The sequence below is a fragment of the Primulina tabacum genome, chromosome 5, assembly GCF_025594145.1.
Source record: "Primulina tabacum isolate GXHZ01 chromosome 5, ASM2559414v2, whole genome shotgun sequence".
Classification (NCBI taxonomy): Eukaryota; Viridiplantae; Streptophyta; class Magnoliopsida; order Lamiales; family Gesneriaceae; genus Primulina; species Primulina tabacum.
In genome coordinates this window covers 41004897-41028024 of record NC_134554.1, presented here as the reverse complement: position 1 = coordinate 41028024, position 23128 = coordinate 41004897, and the positions used below count along the sequence as shown (strand labels likewise).

The following is a 23128-nucleotide window of genomic DNA, read 5'->3' as shown; positions in this document are numbered from 1 at the left end:
TAGAGTTGATCTCTCACAGATAAAGAATCGTGAGACCGTCTCACAAAAGACTTACTCTTTTAATAAATACAAGTACTCCATTGCAGACGTGCTTATACCGTTGTAAACATTATCTAATACTTGATAATCTTATAAATTTAAAAAAAATTTAAAGTGGATAAAATATATAAGATAGAGATTCATTACAAATTTACTAAAATAGGTTTTTTTAATATAAATTTCTTATTAAATAAAATTTGACAAAAACTTGTGTGAGACGATCTCACGGGTCATATTTTATGAGACAGATCTTTTATTTGGATCATCCATGAAAAAATATTATTTTTTATGCTAAAAATATTACTTTTTATTGTGAATATCAGTGGAGTTGACCCGTCTCACAGATAAAGATTCATGAAACCGTCTCACAAGAGACATACTCGAAAAAATTTGGTATTTGGCATTTATGGTATTTAAAAAAGGCCCTCGTACATTATATAGATATATAAATTTAATTTTGCATAAATATTAATTTTTTCAAATTTATTAAAATTATGAAATGATGTTAGAATATTATTATTTTTAAATAAAGTAAGCAAGCTTAATCTTGAAATAAAAGATGAGTTATTTTTCCATGTTTTATGATTTTCTTATATAAAATAAACAAATGAAAGTTTCAAGATTAAATTTTTTTTACGTAAGCATTATTTTATTTTTTGTAATTTATTATCAATATTTTATATTTACACACATAATTATATATAATACATATTTATATTTGATTTCTTGAAAAAATAAAATCGTATCTATTTCTTGAAATATTACTTTTCAAAAAAAAAAATCAATTATATATATGACAAAAACGTGAGACGGTCTCACGGGTCGTATTTTGTGAGACAGATCTCTTATTTGGGTCATCCATGAAAAAGTATTATATTTTATTCTAAGAGTATTATTTTTTATTGTGAATATCGTTAGAGTTGATCTGTCTCACATATAAAGATTTGTGAGCCCGTCTCACAAGAGACCTACTCATATATATTTGATATCAGATTCGGTTAGTTAGTGTCATAGACATTGAATATATATATATATATATATATATATACATATATAATATTAATTTTATATAGGAAATTATTGGAAAACCCATTAAAAATGGGCTTATTAAGAAATTTCTATAATATCTTGATCTTGAAAAGATATTCCATTGTTTTTTCATGTAAAAATCAAAAGTATATATTTTTTGTTTTTATAAAAAATTAATAATTTTTTTGTTTTTATAAAAAAATTATTATTAATTTTATTTATATATAGTAAAAACAAAAGAAAATAATTATATTTATATAGTATATATGTGATAATATAAAATTTTAAATATTTTTATTTATTAATTTTTGAATTCGTGGTCCTTATAATTTAATAAATATCGTAAACTAGTCTTTGCCATAACATTTAACCATAAGGGGGTGTATTCAATATAGAAAATTTATTGACTTTTAATTATTTTTGTATATTTTAAAAGTCTAGATGTATTCAATTAAGACTTTTACATACTGTATAGAAGTCTAGTGGTGTTCAAAATAGACTTTTATAGAGTTTTAAAAAGTCAAGTGATATTCAACATTGACTTTTAAAAACTCTATAAAAGTCTATAGATATTCAAATTTTCCATAAACTTTTAATAAATTCATGTAATTCATTAACATACAAACATTAAAGCCTAATATACAACTATAAATTGTAAAAAATTGTATTTGGTTCAACTTAAAGATTTGGATAGATTTTTAAAACTTCTAACTCATACACAAGCTCTTTATTTTTCTCTATGTCGCTTCACATCACATCTCTTCTTATTTTCTCTCCTCTCCTCTCATCTATTTCTATCACTCTCTCAAATTTTCGAAGTGTATCTATATATATTTTAATCTTTCTTTTTCAAAAATTTTATTTTTTGGCTGATTGTTCATTTAATAATTTTTTATTTTAATATCATATGAAATTTTGAATTCTAGAATTGATTTTGTGATTTTTAATTTATGATTTATACAAATTAACATAATATTCAATAATAATAAAAGAAGATCTAAAAAAATGTTGCTTAATTCTTAATAATTGAATAGTCTCGTAACAACTATGATTTTTTAAATTTATTTTAGCATTTTTAATTAATATGTAAGATATGATATTTTTATACAAAATTATATTCACACAATACTAAATAATATTTTTTTCACATGTATATTATCAATTTAAAAACAAGGTTACATGTTAATCAATTGATGTATTTTAAAAAATTTACAAATATGCATACAAACCCACATATATAAACATGTAAAGATTAAATGATTTAAATTTTAAATAAGTAAATTTATTTATTAATATAAATATTGAAAATAATTTCAAACTGAATATATTATATATCTCAATTAATTATTGGTTCAAAGAAATTAATAAAAAAAAATAATATGTCAAAATTTATAAAATTCTATTAAAAAAAAATCCACAAAAGTCTAAAAGAATCTTGCAAAAAAGTCTACATTAATCCATATAATTCTATTTATAAATATGTGAGATTCTGTAAAAGTCAATAAAAATCTATCAAATCCATAAAAATCAATAAAAATCTATCAAATCCATAAAAGTATATCATTTGAAAAGTCATTAAAAGTCATCAAAACTCTGAATTGCATACACCCCACTAAATTAATGGTGATGACTGCCATAACTAAGAGACTTAGGGAGAATTTTTAAGAAGCACTTTTTATATTCTAGCTAAATGGAAGTTCTTTGAAATGTATGTGGATATCAGATCTTTAAAAAATTCGTCATATTTTACAATTGCTCTCAATCATTTTATATTTTGATAATCATTTTTTTATAATTTACATTTCCATATTTATTTATGACAAAAACTTGTGTAGGACGGTCTCACGGATCGTATTTTGTGAGAGATACATCTTATTTTGGGCATCCATGAATTTTTTTTACTTTTTATGCTAAGTGTATTATTTTTTATTGTGAATATCGATAGGTTTGACATATCTCACAGATAAAAATTCTCGAGATCGTCTCACAAGAGACTTACTATTTATTTTTTAATTAAATATTTTGTTCATTTATACAAGTTTTTTCATTTATTTTTTTTAAACCTTATATAAATTTTCAAACCTTGCAAAATATTCAAAATTTAATAATAATTATATAAATACATTGTTATGAGATGAATACTTAAGTAAAGATAATTTAAAAAGATAATGTTATATATGTTAAGGATATTGTTGTAATTTTAAACATTTAAATTTTAAATTATATTAATTTTATTATTTTATTTTCAAATACTCTCTGCTTTTGTTTCTCGTCTGTTTTCAAAAAATCTCTAAAAAATTACACTTTAAAATAAACAAATTTCAAAAAGTTTAATTTTTTTAGACTAAAAATATTTATTTGAAATGTTTAGAGAGAATTTTAAGATCACTAAAAGTAGGGGTGTCAAGATCAGATACGACACATCAACTCGATACGGTGTAACCCGAAAAAATCAGGTTTAGGTTTGGGGTTTCGGGTTCAGGTCTGATCAGGTTGGACCCGATAGCTGACCTGAAAAAAATGATCGAGTTGGGTTGGGTTCGGGTCAACCAAGAATTTTAAATTTTTTTTAAAAAAATATAATTAATAAATATTGCTTACATTTATATGTATTGTATGTTTGAAAAAATATTTATTGTATATTTATATCATAAATTTTCATAATTTAATATTTATTTTGAACATTTTTATTTTTTACACAATTGTTTATTTGATTTAGTAAATTTATTTTATTTTTCTATCATTAGACTTTTAAATTTAAATCATATATATGAGGGAGATTTTGTTATTGTATGTTTAAATTAAAATATTTATTTTTGAATTTTATTTAAGTTTTTTTAAAAAAATTAAAAATCGGGTTAATCAGGTTGATCGGGTTGATTCATGTTCAGGTTCGGGTTAAGAGTTTTCAAGTTGGCTCAGGTTCAAGTTGGGTTGGGTTGAACAATTTTTGAATAATATCATTGTTCAATTCTATCCAATTCACCTGATATTTTTAGTTAAAAGTATATTTTTCACAATTATTTGAATTATGCTGGATTTTTATTTTAATTTTAATGAAAAACAAAAAATCCAAGATCCAAGATCAGTTCAAATTCTCCAGAAAGCCATCCTCCCTCTCGAACGCGATTCCTCCATCCTCCGCTGCATTCGAAAACCTTGATCCAAATGGCTCCGCGGAGACCAACAGCCGCTCAACAGGAAGATCGGTGCTCAATTCTGAAACTGATAATGGAGAAGGGCCCGTTGTCGGGCCAAACGATCACCTTCAAGCCCGAAATCAGTGTCCGAATCGGCCGGATTGTTCGAGGCAACAATGTGTCCATCAAAGACCCGGGGATTTCCTCGAAGCACCTGGTGATTCAGCTCGAAACGAGCTCGGATTCGGGCTGTCGCCGTTGGACTGTGGCGGACCTCGGGTCTTCAAACGGCACCGTGTTGAACGACACTCAGGTACAACCTTCTGAACCGGCTGTTCTTTCTGATGGTGACGTGGTGAAGATTGGGGAAACGACGATGATTAAGGTAAAATTTGAGAATAATGGGGGTGAGAGTGAGGGTGATCGTGGGAATGGGAGGAGGAATGTGAGGCGGGGCCGGAAGAATCAAGGTGTGGAATTGGAGGTGATTGACGAGGTTTCGGAATTGGGGTTAGAGGGTAATGTTTCGGGAAGTAGATATAATTTGAGGGGTCAACGTGCTAAGGGAAAAGTTGGGATTTTGGGAAGTGAGAGTTTAAATTTGGGAGATGACTGTGTAGCGAAAATTGGCGGAAGGAGGACCCGAGGATCAAAAGCTAAGGTGTTGGTGAATGGTGATTATGAAATTGAAGAAGAAATGGAGAATATGGGTAAATTGAGTTCAAAAAATAATAAAAATTCAAGCAAGAAAGAGAATTTGGAGGATTTGGGAACTGATACCCATATGTCTGATTGCGAAGTGGTTGAACTTGAAGGGAAAGGAGGGAGGATTACGAACGTGAGGACTAGAAATTCGAAGAAGACTGATTATGTTTTGAATGATTTGAAAGGGATTGAGAGTGTTGGGCTGAGAGTGAGCACGAGGAGGACTAGGAGTTCAAGGATGGAAGAAAGTTTGGGTGAAATTGTAGCGGATTCTGTTGTCAATGATGGTAAAAGGACACAAAAAGGTACTAAGGGAAAGCGCAATTTAACCGTAAAAGCAACAGCTCTAGAGGTAGAAACAACGGAAGAACCAAAGTTGGAGCATGAAATTTGTGAAGAAAATAAGGGTGGCTTAGAAACCCGAGTTGATGAGTTGGTAGAGGAGAGTATAAAGTCTGGTGCTGGATTTGCGAGCATGTCTGGGGTGAAAGAGTGTGATGTTAGCAGTGAGAAGACAGTTGTGGATTTGGAGAAGATGACACTCGGGGAATGGTTTGATTTCTTGGAAGTTCATCTTCCGAAACAGATTATTGACGCTACAGAAGAGATGATTTCTGCTATGGAACAAAATGTCCGGAAATTAAACGAGTTTATGTTGCAGAAGAAGAATGATAAGCAGAGAGATTAATTGTGACAGAGGATTGAGCTAAAAAATTCAAGGTTTTTGCAAACTTTGAACCGTGTTACTGATTTAATGCTTTATGATACTGGAGGGTCGAAATTTTTTTAGATATTAGCAGCTCAATGTCATGCTTATGATATTGAATTAGTGTACCATTTTGCAGCTGTTAGCAATGGTGGACCACGATTTTAGGATAATGGGGTGAGTTTTTGTATAATTTAGGGGATAAAACTCGTGCTAGAACAATTACTTGTTGCCATCATATATGCCCCCTTATGGTTAACATTAAGTTTCTTGCATGCAATTTTTGCCTGGAAATGTTCATTATCCAGTTCCACCTTGGATGTGGGATATCTGTCTGAGTAAGGATTTATTTTTTCCTTTGGCGAGAAGGGATTTAATTTCATGGCTACTACCTGGATTCCAGCTTCATTAAAGGGTTGATCTATTAGCTGAATCATGGATTTTTGGATCCTACATCACAACTTTGTGAGAAAACTAGTAAAATAGCAGATATTGCAGCATGTACTGAGATTTTTAGTGGTATCAAGACCATAAAGGGTGTCATTTTATTTGCTTTAGATTAAAGAAGGTGAAGTTTTTCAAAACTAAATTTATGGTGTATAGACTCAAATTACAAAAACAAATAATACTTTATTGAGTATATTTTTTGTGAGACGGTCTCACGAATTTTTATCTGTGATATGGGTCAACCCTATCGATATTCACAATAAAAGTAATATTCTTAGCATATAAAATATTATTTTTTCATGGATGACTCAAATAAGATATCTGTCTCATAAAATATGATCTATGAGATTGTCTCACACAAGTTTTTTCCTACTTTATTTTCATTGTTTACCGAATACCTAACAAAATGTTATATACAGTATTTCACGAAAATCATCATGAACTCAGGAAAATGTTAAAAATATATTTCATTCAAAAATTATGTTGTACAGATATATGCCTGAAATCTATACATTTACAACAAACTTAAAATTAATATAACGTTTAAAAATAAAAAATTAATCTGTCTTCAAGGAAATTCCATATATTATGAAAAATTTATCAATCAAATAACACACGTCCTTGTTTAAAGGAAATTGAATGACCATAAAAAATATTTCTTTAGATATCACACTTGAATACATTTTTTATTTAATTCTCAAAGAAAAAATTAAAGGCCAGAGACGAGATTTGAGAGTTTGGGATGAGAGAGTGCGAACACGGAGTATAACTATTTTTTGGGCTTTTCTTAAACTGGGGCTTGAGACGATAAACTCACTCGAGAAGTTATGATATTATTATAAAAATAATAAATTCGAAAATATTAAATAATACATTATATTTGAAAAATCAATAAATACATGAAAATCGAAATTCATGGTAAGATACACGATAAATTAAGACTGAATATCCACCTAATTGGAAGGAAATATTACATACAAGACAGTTTTTCTCAATAAGGAAGCATCTCAATATTTATAGAAGGATTATCTCGAAATTATGGAAGGAGCATCTCCAAATTAGAGAAGAATATCAATCTAATTATGGTAAAATTTTTGTCACCCCTCTATAAATAAGAGAAGTTTTCATTCAAAATTTACACCTCAATTATCGAGTTTTCTCTCTATATTTTCGAAATCTCTTCTCAAAAATTATGCTGCAGTCATCAAAGTTTTGTCCAAGTTCAGAAAATGATTTCTCTCGCTCATGTGCTCAGAATCCAATATACACCATTCAAAATATGCTTTCATATGTTTTGAATAACATATCCAAATTTCAGCCAAATCCAACCGTTAGTTTTTTGTTTATAGCCTACGTAAGAAAACTGCTCAGATTTTAGGTGGGAACAACATACCTATGATTTTTTTCTATAAGCAGGTTAAAACGACTTCCAAACTCGATCTCCATCGTTCATAATTTATTTGATGTACTTGTGAAGGTACTATAAATGTTTAATCCCGACCCAACGGTTCAATAATGCGCAAGTAATTTTATAAAGCGGCTGATTTTTAGGCAAATGTGCTGCTGCGTTTTCGAAGTGTCGATTGCATGATTATTCTATGGTTTTCGAGTTCTTCATGTTTTCTTGCGGTCTAAGGTAAGCAGGCTTATTTTAAAATATTTTGTATATGAATTATTTCGTTTTTGAAATTTTCGATCGAGCACCGTTAATCTATTTCTACCCTTTCTTGATAAGATTGTCACACGTTTTATGTTTTGGTACTGTAAGAATTCAACTGGATATGAGTGAGAATTCCAATGTGCATGATATGTTTATGGCCCTTACACGGTGGGATTGTAACCGTTATATGGCCTCGTCCCCTTAGAGGAGTAAAAATTAGGGACTGATATCAGTAAACCATGAATAAGAGTCAAGAAATGAAATTATTACCATGATTTGTTTCAATCAACCGCAAGACCCTATAAAAAGATTATTTTGATAAAATTGAGATTTCAAAATAACAACTCACAAATATGGTGTATTGTGGTTACAATCGAGTATAAAACATGAGAAGTCGATCATAAATTTACACGAGAACCACAATTGTTTTATTATTAACTTAAATGTGTTGGGAATTAAACTATCAAAGATCAAACTAATTTGAGAGAAAAATCAATCTATTCAATTCATAAATTTAATTTACAGAAAGAAATAAAAACTCTCAGATCTCACAGAACTCTCAAGGCTCTCTTCTACTTGGGATTATGATTCCTCAACTGGGAATGAGATGATTTAAACAACGAGCTGAAGCCTCTATTTATAGAGGATATTCTGCACATGTTAATTGGTGTGAATGGACGATGGCAGCCATTGGAGAATCAACAATACCTGCACCTACCGTGGACCTTCTAGATGGTGGCTGGAGTTTTCCAATTTGAGTTCTTCAATTCTCCCCCTCCAGCCATATCCAAAACAAGCATTCCAGCTATGTCTCTGCATAGCTCTAACTTTTCTCGCGTTACCACTTTTGTCAACATATCTGCTGGATTCTCCTTCGTATGAATCTTAACTAGTCTCAACAGTTGTCGATCCATAACTTCACGTATCCAATGATATCGAATATCAATATGCTTTGTACGGGAATGGTACATGGAGTTCTTGCTTAAGTCGAGAGCACTTTGACTGTCACAATGTACCTTGTACTCTTTCTGCTTGATTCCAAGTTCTTGAAGATATCGCTTTAGCCACAACGTTTCTTTCCCAGCTTCAGCGACATCAATATACTCTGCTTCTGTTGTAGATAAAGCAACACACTTCTGCAGTCGTGACTGCCATGAGACAGCCCCCCCCCCCGCAAAAGTGTAGATATATCCTCTAGTAGATTTGCTACTATCAATATCTCCGGCCATATCTGCATCCGTATAGCCCTCCAATATTGGATCAGATCCCCCGTAACAAAGACATAATTTAGTAGTACCCTTTAGATACCTGAGAATCCACTTTACTGCCTCCCAATGCTGCTTCCCAGGGTTGGAGAGAAAACGACTCACCTTTCCCACTGCATGAGCAATATCTGGCCTTGTGCATACCATTGCATATATCAAACTTCCAACAGCTGAAGAATATGGTATTGATTACATTTCCCCGATCTCTTTCTTGGATAAAGGACATGCACTCTTGCTCATCTTGAAATGATTGGCAAGTGGAATGCTGACTGGTTTGGCGTTGTTCATGTTGAACCTCTCGAGCACACGTTCAATGTACTTCTCCTGAGATAACCATAACCGTTGGTTGTTTCTGTCTTGAACAATCTGCATTCCCAAAATCTGTTGAGCTGGTCCTAAGTCCTTCTTTTTAAAAAACTTAGAGAGTTCATTCTTCAACTGACTAATCTTCGTTGCATCCTTTCCCACGATCATAATATCGTCTACATAAAGTAGAAGAGCAACGAAACTCCCGTCTGAAAATTTCTGAATGTAAACGCACTCATCTGCAGCAGTTTTCTTATAGCCTTGACTTGCCATGCATGAGTCAAACTTCTTGTACCACTGCCTTGGTGCCTGCTTTAGACCGTACAAGCTTTTCTTAAGCTTGCAAACGAGGTTATCACCTGAAACCTCAAAACCTTCTGGCTGCTCCATATAGATTTCTTCTTTTAAATCTCCGTGAAGAAAAGCTGTCTTCACGTCCATCTGTTTAAGCTCCAAGTTCATACTTGCTACCAAGCCAAGTATAACTCGGATTGACGTCATCTTGACTACTGGTGAAAATATCTCATCAAAGTCAATTCCTTTCTTCTGTTGGAATCCTTTGACTACCAATCGTGCTTTGTATTTCACCACTTGTCCGCTGCCATCTTTCTTCATCTTGAACACCCATTTGTTTCTTAGTGCCTTCTTCCCTTTTGGAAGTTCTAGGATCTCATAAGTGTGATTCTTCTGCAGAGATTCCATCTCATCTTGCATTGCTGACAACCATGTTTCTTTGTCCTTATGAGATAGTGCTTCTTGGAAACTCTCTGGTTCTCCATCTTCAGTAAGCAGAAGGTACTCGGATTCCGTATATCTTCGAGATGGAATCCGTCCTCGTTCAGACCTACGAACTTCTGGAATAGTCTGAGAAGATTCACCATCATCTGGGCCTTGTGATGATCCTGGAACATCTGGTGGAGTGGGTTGTGGCTCCCCCTGCTCAACACCCCTTTCTTCCTCAGCTTCTGCTTCTGGCATGTATTCTGTCACTATATCAAACGGGTTTAGTGCTGCATCTGAATTTAGAGCACCAACATTTGACTTCTGAGACATTGTAGGTTTTTCAATGTCTTTTATTGTGTGGCTTTCATGGAACACAATGTCACTGCTTCTGATCACCTTTTTCTCCTTTGGATCCCATAGTCTGTATCCAAATTCTTCATCTCCATAGCCAATGAAAATGCATGGAGTGGTCCTTGCATCAAGCTTTTGTCTGAGCTCCTTGGATACATGTGCGTACGCCAAACATCCAAATACTCTTAAGTGTGAGTATGATGGATCCTTTCCAGACCACAGTTTCTCCGGAACTTCAAAATTCAGTGGTACTGATGGTGATCTGTTGATCAGGTAATAGGCGGTTCTGACTGCTTCTCCCCAGAATGACTTTGGCAGTTTAGCCATACCGAGCATACTCCGAACATGTTCCATGATTGTCCGGTTCATTCTTTCGGCTACACCGTTGTGTTGAGGGGTGCGAGGGACCGTCTTTTCATGTCGAATGCCGTATGTTTTGCAATACGCATCGAACACCTTGGAAGTGTATTCGCCTCCATTATCTGACCGGAGACACTTCAATTTCTTCCCAGTCTCACGTTCTACTATGACATGAAACATTTTGAAGTATTCGAATACCTGGTCCTTCGTTTTCAGGAAATAGACCCACACCTTTTGAGAAGCATCATCAATGAAAGTCAGAAAATATTTATTTCCGCCTAGTGATTCATCCTCCAGGGGACCGCAAACGTCAGAGTGTACCAGACTGAGCAACTCTGATCTTCTCGTTGAATAGGAACTGAATGAGACTCTGTGCTGCTTACCAAATAGACAATGAATGCAAGGATCTGGCGTAGCATCTTTGTCAACGATGATAAGCTCTTTCTTTATTAAGGTAGACAACCCTTTCTCACTCATATGGCCGAGTCTCTGGTGCCACAAATTTTGAGAACCCTCCTTCTCAGCTACGTTGAGGGTGTCTGTACATATCTTCATGTTAGTCTTGTACAGTGTGCCACAAATGTGTCCTCGATCGACTATCAAAGCACCCTTTGATATCTTCCATGTGCCATTGCTGAAATGATTATCATAGCCCTGGTTGTCAAGGGCTATTCCAGAAAGAAGATTGAGCCGAAGATCTGGCACATGTCTGACATCCTTCAAAGTGATTGTAATTCCAACACTTGTCTTTATTTGGATATCTCCAATTCCTACAATCCAGAGGAACTGGAATTTCCCATCTTCACTGCTCCAAAGTCACCGGCTTTGTATGTCATGAAGTATTCCTTGTGCGAAGTCACGTGGTAGGAAGCTGCAGTATCTACCACCCATTCTGTGTCTTCTTTTGAAACGTGAAGGCATGTCTCATTATGGGTCGAACAGAACGCTACATCTCCAGGAATGATGACTAGCATTTCTCCACCCTTGTTCTTCGACTGGGAACTGGTCTGGCCTTGCTCCTCTAGCCATTTGTAGCAATTCTTCTTCATATGACCCTCTATTCCACAGTGATGACATTTATACGAAGGTTTTCTGCCATTGGTGGATCTGCCTCTGCTTTTGCTTCTGCCTCTCCATTTGCCTTTACCCCTTTGTTGTTTCTCTTGTTGTCTTCCTCGGGGCTCTGTGACAAGGGCATGAGTCTGGTCTGTGCTCATATCCTTTCTCATGGCCTCCTCGTTGAACAGGGCATCCTTAACCATGGACATGGTAAGTTTGCCATCTGGAGCCGAGTTGCTGAGAGAAACTACAAGTGTTTCCCAGCTATCAGGAAGCGAACTGAGAAGTAGGAGTGCCTGCATCTCATCTCCAAGCGGCATCTCTACAGACGATAATTGATTTACCAGACTCTGGTACTCATTGGTATGCTCAGCAACAGAAGTTCCACTTTTGAACTTCATATTGACTAACCGTCTCATCAACAGGGCTTTATTTCGAGCGGTCTTGGCCTGGTACATGTCCTCCAGCTTCTTTCAGAGAGCATATGCGTCTGTCTCCTGTGCAACATGGTGGAAGACACTATGATCAATCCATTGTCGGATTTGACCAATAGATTTTCGGTTTAATTTCCTCCACTCTGACGCTTTGGTTGGATCAGGATTTTCACCTTTCAATTCTACGGGATCGAACAAATCTTTACAGCTGAGGAGATCTTCCATCCGAGGTTTCCACAGCGTGTAGTTGGTTGTCGTGAGCATAATCATAGCTCCAGAATATGATGTTGACTCTTCTGTGGTCATCTTCAATATTTATCTATCAAAATAGGAGCTGAATCTCGTAAAACGGAGTACACCGTTGTGTCCGGAACGGCCGAAAATGGTGGAATAGGCACTTCGGGGTCAGAAATTCTATTGCTGAAAATTTTGGGATCACTATATAACTTTCTGATAGTTCAGGGGTCTCTAAGTCATTACCAAAAGTTCAGGGGCCATTCTGTACTTTAGGAAAGATAAATGACCATTTTGAAACGAGCAGAAAATATAAGGACCAAAATGTAATTTTCAGAAAATTGAATAGTGCTGATGACGTGGCACTGACTGGACGCTTACGTGGCAATGACGTGGCGCTGACTGGACGCTTACGTGGCAATGACGTGGTGGGCACTGTTCATCTTCTTCGTAAAGAACTTTTGAAAAATCACAGAAAATTCGTTTGATGTCCGATTTTCGATCTGAAAATACCGGTAGACTCTTGGGAACGAGAGCTACGTCGTGGTATAATCAAAACAAGATTTCAGACACTTTCACGAAATCGAATTTTTCACAGAGAGCTCTCCTTTGATGGCTAATACCTCTAACCAGGCTCTGATACCACTTGTTGAGAATTAAACTATCAAAGATCAAACTAATTTGAGAGAAAAATCAATATATTCAATTCATAAATTTAATTTACAGAAAGAAATAAAAACTCTCAAATCTCACAGCACTTTCAAGGCTCTCCTCTACTTGGGATTAGGATTCTTTAACTGGAAATGAGATGATTTAAACAACGTGCTGAAGCCTCTATTTATAGAGGATATTCTGCACATGTTAATTGGTGTGAATGGACGATGGCAGCCATTGGAGAATCAACAATAGCTGCACCTACCGTGGACCTTCTAGATGGTGGCTGGAGTTTACCAATTTGAGTTCTTCAAAATGAATATTTAATGAATAAGAATCGAGAAATATAACTTATTATAATGATGTTGATCTACCAAACACGAAATCTTATCAACAATATATAATAGTCGCCTAAAATATGATATTCATCCGTGCATATTACCTCGAAAATATGATATAACATGGCTATAATTAAGCATAAAACATGATAATTTGAACACAAGTATATGTAAGAGTTGATAAATAAACTTAATACCATGAGTTTTGTCTATCAAACATAAGACTATATCAACATTAATGTTGGTATAAAATATGATGATTTGAGCATATCAATTCACAAATATTGTATGATAAGGCTACACTTAAGCATAAAATATGAGAATTTAAGCATGGATTTGTAGGGAAATCGCCTTTGTTTTATTACTAACTCATATGCATATTTAATGAATAAGAGTGGGGGAAATGAATTTATTATCACGAATATAAGTTACAGACAAATTTATAAGGGAATCGCCTTTATATATCTTATTACTAACTCAAAGCAATAAACAACAGAAAACAATATGATCAAAGCAAATACAGTTACTTTAGCAAAATTTTCGATTTTAAGAACTATGAAAAATAAGCAAAAAACAACATAAACAATAAGATCAAAGCAAATATTTATCCTAGCAAAAACTTTCACTACCTCTCTTTCCCTCCCAAGCATACATGTAGGATTTGCGTGTTTTTTCCCCAAAATCAAAATTCTTAGGACTGATTTCACCATCCGCGAGTTTGGTCGATCGGTGTCGATGTCAGTTGGTTTTGGTGGGTAGGGATTGAGTTTTTCCGACTTCAGCTTGAATGAAGGGGGACAAAAATAAAAGGGAAAAATATGGAAATTAGTTTATCGGGAAGTTTAAAACAAGTTTTGGTGTGTCTCAAGGATTGAAGTATAAAATTTTCATGATCTGGGGAATGGACACTAATTTGTGTTATTGATCATAGTTTTGTCAACAATTTCCCCTTACTTTAACTCTGAGAATTATAGATATACATTATATAAATTAAATTGATATGTTCGAGGGGTGTCCGAGTTGATGAAGTAGGTAAACGTATGACCAATGATAATGAGTTTAATTTCCCTTACCAACAACTTCTTAAGCGAGCTTTTCCCACAGAGTTTGTCAACTGTAATTTACCTGGTTAATGTAGGGGGTGTATTCAATCTTGAAAATTTAATTACTTTTATTGATTTTTGTAGAGTTTAAAAGTCTAGAGGTATTGAACATAAATTTTTATTAACTCTATAAAAGTTTAGTGGTATTCAAATTAGATTTTTTTAGAATCTTAAAAAGTCTAGTGGTATTTAAACTTGACTTTTTAAAAATTTATAAAATCTATAGATATCCAATATTTCTATCGATTTACAATGATTCTAATATAACTCTTTATGTACAAACCTTAAAACTCTAGGTACATTTATAAAAACTCAAAAATTATCTTATACCCATCCTAGAGATTTTGGTAGACTTTTAATTGAATAAAATATCTTTCTCACCCATATATCTCTCTTCCTCATTCAAAAACGACGCTTTTTCTCCTCTCTAAAGAGAAGACGAGGGTTCCTCGAATTTCAGAAGTATGAAACCTTTCTTGAATCATTATTGATTTGATAAAAAAAAACATATTATGATTTTTATGTATCTCTTTCTGTGTTCCGTTCGTTGTTTGTTTCTATCTGTTTATGTGTGTGATCCAAATTTTGCATATAATGTGATATGAGGAAGTCAGTACATCTGGCATTCAGATGTTTATGTGTGTGCTCATTGTTGTTCTTCAGTGTCAAATATTTGATCAAAGTTGTTATCCTCGTAAACTTGTACTGATGAATTTCCAGTTGAACCAAAGAATGAAGTTCCACAACCTTCATCAGAACAAGTTTACGATGATAACAACTTTGATCAAATATTTGACACTGAAGAACAATAACGAGCAAATGCAAATGCACGGAGGGATGCTATAGCAAATCGAATGTGGAGTGACATTGATCATATTGACAATAACGAACTTAAGATTTTTTTCATAAAAAAACTGCTTAAAATTTATCAAATTTCATAATTTTGATTAGTTATTTATCTATATTGATCAATTATTTATGCATGTTGAATAAACATGGGGATTGAAATTTTAATTTTGTTAAATTGAATTGTGATTTTTTTTAATATATTAAACATATTTACTTTTTAAATAAGTAAATTTATTGCAAAGTGAAGATGTTATTTATGTTAAATAATAATTAGTTCAAAGGTATATATATATATATATATATATAAAAGTCAATAAAAATCTACCAAATCCATGGAAACCTATCATTTAAAAAAAAGCCATTGATAGTTTGGATGTTATTGCATTATTTCAAATGTATATCCGGTGTGCTCCGGAAAAAAAAAACTGATATATTACTTTTGAATCGGTATCTGTATCCCAATTCTTAGAAAAAGAAAAGGAAAGATTGATGGAACATATTATATTAAAGAAATGAAACCTTAGTTGTGTGGAGAAAGACAAGACAACAAAACACCAGTGAAAGTTCTAAAGGAATAATTTCAGAGGAAGTAAAAAGTAAATTCACCTTACGTTTGATCAGATTCGAAGTGAAGTTACAAATAAATGAAGAATAATTAGCAAAATTAACAACTTCATGTGAGAAGTTGCCAATTTGGTATAAGACAAAAAAGAAGCATAAGAAGGCCATATTCATCTGTCACATTGCAAATTGTTAGCTAGGTATGATTGCAGATTTTTTAAAAAAATCTGTCCCGTTTCTTGATGGTTTTGATACGATTTGATTATGGTTCGAGCCGATTTCGACTGTAATTTATTCTTTTAAATTTTAAAAATAAGGAAAAAATAACATTATAATTTCTGAGGTCAAAACTAATTCATTAAAGTCAGTTATTCAATAATTATGTTACAAAACATGATGAATATTTATTTCTTTTTACTGAAAAAATAAATAAAAAAATAAGGATCGAACTTAATTTGAATATATTATATTGTTTGATTAAGGTGTATGAATTTGTATACTACAAAACTTAAAAAGTGGGTCTCCTATGAGATGACCTCACATATTTTTATCCATGAGACATGCATATTTAGATTTAAAAGTATACTTTTTCAAGGATCGAGTTGGATAGGATATCTGACTCACAAAACTGATCCGTGAAATAGTCTCACATGAGTTTTTGTAAAAACTTAAAATATATAGGAATAACTTACGGTTCCAGTTTCTTATTTTTAGATACCGGATAATAAATCCACGATTCCCATTTTAATTTTTGATAGCCTGTTTTGATTTCGATTTACAATGTCACATCAAATACTTTCGATGATAAACGATTAAAATTTCAAAAAACATTGAAAGATAAAGGACTAAAATCAATTTTGACAACACGGAAGAAAAAAAACACAAAAAAGAGACAAATACAAATGACAGAAAATTGCAATTTTCCCTAAAATTCATACACAGAAAAAATCACACATCACATTTGAAAAAATTTCGTCCTGACGACTTCACCGCTTAACCTGTTAATTACTCATCAAATTTCCCAACTCAATCCTCGAGTACTAACGTTTTCAGATGAAATGATAACCAAGATGTCATATTTTTTAGCAGGCAAAGAATTTCTGGATTCCTATACGAACATGCATCAACCAAGAAATCATGATTATTTCAAATGGACCAATTAATCGACTCAAGAAATTAATGTATAGCCAGAGTCCAAGCTAGCTTCCCCAACCTACCCGATCATAATAAATATTTCTTGGCAATTTAAAACCATGGAATGCATTCATAAAAAGCAGAAACAGAATAAAGATTTTTGTGCAATTTGACATAAAGTTTGACGTGAAAATGTCAAGAGGAATAAGGAACATCTACTATACCACTTTCCCTATATTGCATAGCTTGGTTCTCCATTTAGCAAGTGGCCCAAACATAGGGAACGCCAGCCACTAGTTAATTCTCATCCAATGAGATGCTCGATTTCTAGCTTCACAGTATTGATGTCTGAGTTATCTTCAATTTAGCTTTGTGTTTAATAAATATTTTAAAAATTTATCAGATTTGTTACCTGATAAAGATGTATATAGTTTGCATGTAGAGCTAAATTTTGGTCTACAATTATTTGGTACCATCTTCAAATCTTAGTATTTATTCGGGTGCTAGATCGTCGATGATGTTAACTCTACATACTATTCAGTACAAATGGTGAGAGGTTTGTTACAATCGAATCTTAAACTCAGACTTTATCGCAAACTTAGAATGCAACAATTCTTGTGTCTATATATATCTACAGGGATGAAAGCAAGGTTGTCTTATAATGTAGTCTATCTAGAATTTTTGGTCATTTGATCGATCAAAATTCGGCAGTTGGAAACGCTCAATTCCGTATTAATATTCTGGTGAAAATCGAACTAAATGGGCAAAAAGTTCAATTTATTATACCAAGACTAATGTGATCAATCAGAGAATCAAAATCTATAAAACCAACTTAATTATATATATATATATATCTCTGTGTGTGTGTGTGTGTGTGTAACACAAACTTGGCTTTTTCTCGTCTACTTATATAATGCAACGTAACAGTCAAATTTTTCTCACTATGCTAGCACTCACACTAAAATCATTTATTGTCCCAAGTCCCATCTCTACATCGTCGTCAACATATTCAACTCAATTCCTAGTCACTTACCAACTCACTTTTCTTTGAAACTAGCTAGCTCCACTCCCCCTCTCTCCATAAGCACTTGATCTTGGTTATACTAACTTACAAACAAGAAAAAAACCATGGAGAAAACCTGTCTCTGCAGCAAAATGACGCGCCAAAGCATCGCCACGAGTAGCAAAACGAGAGAAATAAATGGCCACAAATTCAAGAACCCGTTGAATTTTTGCAATGAGTGCATAGGAGATCGTCAAACACAAGATTTAGGTGGTGCCAACTTAATTTCATGGACTCCAAGATTTTATCCTTGTAGCTTTTGCAAAAGGGAATTCAGATCAGCTCAAGCTCTAGGAGGCCACATGAATGTTCACAGAAGAGAGAGAGCAAGGATGAGGCAGTCTCCAACGAGAATATACAGTCATGGCCCTAATGGTTGTCATTTTTGCTTGCAAAACCCTAATCTTGAACCAAACCCTAGTTGTAGCATTGGGTACCTGTCATCCTCAACGTCGTATTTATCACCACGTTTCACCTCCCACTTGGTTGCTCCCACGGTTTCTCCTGCTATCCCAGTTCGGGATCTTCGGCTCGTCGCCAAAGATACGTTACGAGGAGAGAACTTCGATCCATTTGTGCATGAAGATGGATGGGTAGTTGTCAAGAAAGCAGAATATGTACGGCTGGACTTACAGATGGGCTCGATGAGTAGTCATCCCAAGGAAGATTTGGATTTGGAACTAAGGCTTGGATATGCTTAAATTTTCCCATACATGCAACTTCACTCTCCAAAATTTATCGAGCGTATTTATCTAAATTCTCGGATCCATCTCTTATTACATCAATGGCGGAGCTAGGATATTAATTTTCTCTAGATATGATTTTAAACTCCCTTTAACATTTTTAATTGAGCCACTCGCGATAATATCAAATTAATTCAAAAATATCCGTAATTATTTAAAAAAATGAGTAGTCTAGATGGTCATATATGTGGCTCCGCCACCAGTTACAATGCATTGGGAGAAAAAAACGGGTTCGCGAGAGAAAGTTTCGATTATTGCCTTCGGAGAATGGAACAATCAATGGGTTGGTTTCGTACAATTTTTTTATAGAAATTTTAGCTAAATTATGATGGTGCTATTTAGTGCATAGTCTTGATGTATATGCTTGCTAGTGTTGTTTAAATTTTATGTACTTGGAAGTACTTATGAATTTATCAATTTTAAATTGATGTTCTTATATAGTGTTAGCATATCACTATCTAGTGTTAGCTCTCTCTTTTATATATATTATATATAAATATATATATATGTAAATTCCTATAATTCATGTCTAATATCTTTATCCACCCATGTCCACCTTAAACACACTTGCATTTTGTTTTTTCATTTCTATAATTATCTCAGAGTATTTGTGTTAGACATGCATCTTTTTATCTATATGTGTGAGTGTGTGTTTTGGAATTATTTTTTAAATTAGTATAGTGAATAATTAAATATTCTATAAGGCCAAGGGTAAATTTTCTTTAAATCCCCACACTAAAACTTAAATTTACATTTAGTCCTTATCAGAAAAATTATGTTTTTGCACTCTCTGATTCACAAAAAAAATGTGTTTGCACTCCCTGAGCCCATATGTATTTTCCCAAATGAATATCAGTACAAAAAATAAAAAATATGGTACTTATATATGATATTTGAGTGACAGCTATTTCGGATCCAGTACTAATTTATGATTTTTGAGTACTCAAACATGTACAACAAATATTGATATTAATTGCACTTATATTTTTCAAATGAAAATTGGTATGAAACATTGAAAATATTGGAACTAATATATGATATTTAAGTGTCAACTGTTTCAGATATGATTTTATATTGATATCAGATATGAAACAATTAATACTCAAGTATCATTTATCAGTACCATATTTTCAATTTTTGTCCCACTTTTCATTCAAGTAAAAAAGGCCCAGAGAATTCAAAAACATTTTTTCTGTCACAGAAACTGAAAGCAAATCTTAAATTTTTTTTGGGTATTTTTAGCAATGTACCGGAAGAATATTCAATTTTTTTCAAGAGAGTCATGAAATAATCGATTTTAAGTGATGTTTGATCGATTAATTGGTGGGATTTCCCAAAATTTGATGGTTTGCATGTTCCCAACAACTTCCCGGTTGTGAAATGGAATGATGACCTTTCCTTAAATGGAATTAGTTGTTATGACTGAATTAGAAACGCAATCCAATGAATACACATTGGCTAGAGTGGTAAGATATTAGCTTCATCATAATTAATTAGGTTTCGGGTTCAAATTTTATTTTAATGTACTTCAGAGTTCAGACTTGGCTAACTCCAAATTTTAATGCGTGTGTAATACGATTTTGTCTTTTAGTTCTATTTCATCGGAGTATTTTGTTTTTTTTCTTCTAGATTTTAGTTATATTTCATCGAAGTTCTTACGTAGCATCAACAATTATATTGCATCATTTGAACACAATTAATACCAAATTTTGCAAAATTTGACTAGTTAGAAAATTGCAAATTTTGACAAGTTTGAAAATCATAGAACGAAATAGGCCAACTTGCTTGCCCGTTAACAATGTATTTTTTAATGCAAAATTTATGAAGGATTACTTCTGCAATCAATTTGTTATTTTCGTTAATGAAAAGAATATTAAATATATGTAAAACGTACATATCTGAATAAATATTAATTTACAAATGCATTTCAAATTTATAAGTTATATAATAATCTATAGCTATAATAGATAGATTTTTATTATTATATATAGTCAATAATCAATTATACAAAGACATTTTTTTGGGTGGAAAGAATGAGAAAATAAACTAGGAGAAGTATGATTAACTCAGAACTAGACTGGAGATATTGATAAATATTTTAACGACAACAGTAAAATGATAAATAAAATTTAATTCGTAATTTGACGGATGTGTAATGAGAAAATCAAAACAACAATAATGTTAAAAAAAATTAATTCATCTATGAATGAGTATGATAATAAAAAGTGACTCGAGCTCTCAATATGAACGAACTGAATGAAAAAAATAATATTAATAGTATCGAAGATGTTTAACATGAAATTATGAATTCAGAGAGTTACTTTGCTTTTAAATGTCCATGACCGCATATTTAAGAAAAAATTGATAAAAATATTAGGGAATTCCTATTCGAAAATGATTCCAATGGAGTTGGGCTCATTATGGTTAATTTGAAAAACCCTTTAATTAAAAAATTGATGACTAATTAAATATTTGAAAGCTCAAGTTTTTAAGTTCGACTTATAACATATGATCGAAATCTTAGGTGTGACTCTGTATGTAATGTCACATCATTAGCATTCATGATCGATGAAAAATGACTAAAATTTTTAAAAAATTGAAAAATATAAGACTAAAACTCAATTTTAATAACACATAACTAAAATTGTAATTAGACAAACATACTCAATGAAAATTATATAATTTCCTTTAATTTATTGAATATAATATCACCAAAGTTCAACTAGACATCTCATCAGAAAAGTCACTATAAATTCTACCAATTTAATAACTCCTAAAGACATGCATTGATACAAACGATATGGCTTAGTCAAATCAAATAATATGAACAAATCTTGCTCGCACATGCACAATATTTTCTAATATATAATTTAAAATTTACATTTCAAAATGAATTAAGTAGGCAAAGAATTCAATTTCAAAGTAGCTATAGCTAAAGGGAACCAGTCGAGTTGTTTTCACAGATGTTTTGTGAATCTGTCCCATCACTTTTTTTTAACATATTATATAATATTTAGACTTTATTAATTATTATTTTATTAATTAATCTCATGATAATTAGCTGTAATTTAATACTACAATTTCTGCTAACTTTGTTTCATAAGAAATAGTCAAAAGTATTCTTAAGTTTCATCAACGCGTGATTTAGCCGTCTCTTTGTCTGTCGTGAAAACAGCTTAACATGTTCACAATATAAGACATATGCTACGTTTTGGACTTAAAGCTGGGGAATCCTATGTGGTACATGTAATTAAATTCTTTTGAATTTTTTAATAACTAGAATAAATTATTTTTTATAAAGCTTAATTTTTTTGTACATGTAATTAAATTCTTTTGAATTTTTTAATAACTAGAATAAATTATTTTTTATAAAGCTTAATTTTTTTAAAAAAATTTCTTAGGCTTTAAAAAGTATATTTAGAACTGTTGAAACTCCCTGGAATGCATAGAGAAAATGGCGATTTCTTTCCTCTTTTTTTGTGAAAAAATATTTTTTCATAAATTTATTTTTCTATCTATATAGTTCTTGAAAATTTGAAAATCATGAGGTGCGAATATTTGGTAAATATGTTTTTAGGGAAAATTAAAATTTTGATTTTATATAATTACCTCTTTGCTATTTTGGTACTTTACGTTATCAAATTTTAGTTTTAATTCTTTTTTTTTTTGGTTATTTTTCTAACATGGTGTTAATTTGATTCTAACTTTGACATTGACATGGTGCCAACATGATGCTCATATGTGCATTGTCACATCAACACTCTCGATTAAAATTGATAAATTTCTAAAAAGTGAAAGATTAATTATTAAAATAATTTTTAAAACATAAATTATCAAAATTCCAAAGAGACACATGCAATAATGAAAATTGAAATTCCTCTTTTTTTACCGAGCTTATAAGATGTAAAAATAAGAAGTTTGACAATTTATATATTGTGTTTGGTAAAAAAAATTAAAATTGAAATAGTTTACAAGATGCCTAAATTCACTCTTTAAAAAGAGTTGGGCCACTTTAATTTATTTTTTAAAATCTTATTGTAATATTTTAGAACACCAAAAAATCCATATAAATATTATTATAAATATTTAGCCTCCCAAAAATATAACCATCGCATCATTGTCGTGGTATTGTGTAATTTTTATAATTTTGTTAATAATATGTTGATATGTTTTACTTCTTTACATTTATATTTTTTTTCAAAAATATTAAAAGCTTATTTTCAAA

General features: G+C 32.0%; 2 protein-coding genes across 2 annotated transcripts; both read left to right on the top strand.

Moving 5' to 3' along the window:
- Positions 1-4146: 4146 nt before the first annotated feature.
- On the top strand, positions 4147-5699 carry LOC142547697 (FHA domain-containing protein At4g14490-like). The gene has a single exon (XM_075656090.1). It carries the CDS (start codon positions 4237-4239, stop codon positions 5599-5601), a length of 1365 nt encoding a protein of 454 aa, XP_075512205.1. The 5' UTR covers positions 4147-4236; the 3' UTR covers positions 5602-5699.
- A 12553-nt stretch (positions 5700-18252) lies between these two features.
- Positions 18253-18861, top strand: LOC142544480 (zinc finger protein 11-like). Its single transcript, XM_075651524.1, has one exon. The coding sequence runs from the start codon at positions 18253-18255 to the stop codon at positions 18859-18861; it is 609 nt and encodes a 202-aa protein (XP_075507639.1).
- Positions 18862-23128: the final 4267 nt, after the last annotated feature.

Bases quoted from the DNA above. Each gene is read 5' to 3' on its own strand.
- LOC142547697 (XM_075656090.1), top strand. From the start codon at position 4,237: ATGGCTCCGCGGAGACCAACAGCCGCTCAACAGGAAGATCGGTGCTCA.
- LOC142544480 (XM_075651524.1), top strand. From the start codon at position 18,253: ATGACGCGCCAAAGCATCGCCACGAGTAGCAAAACGAGAGAAATAAAT.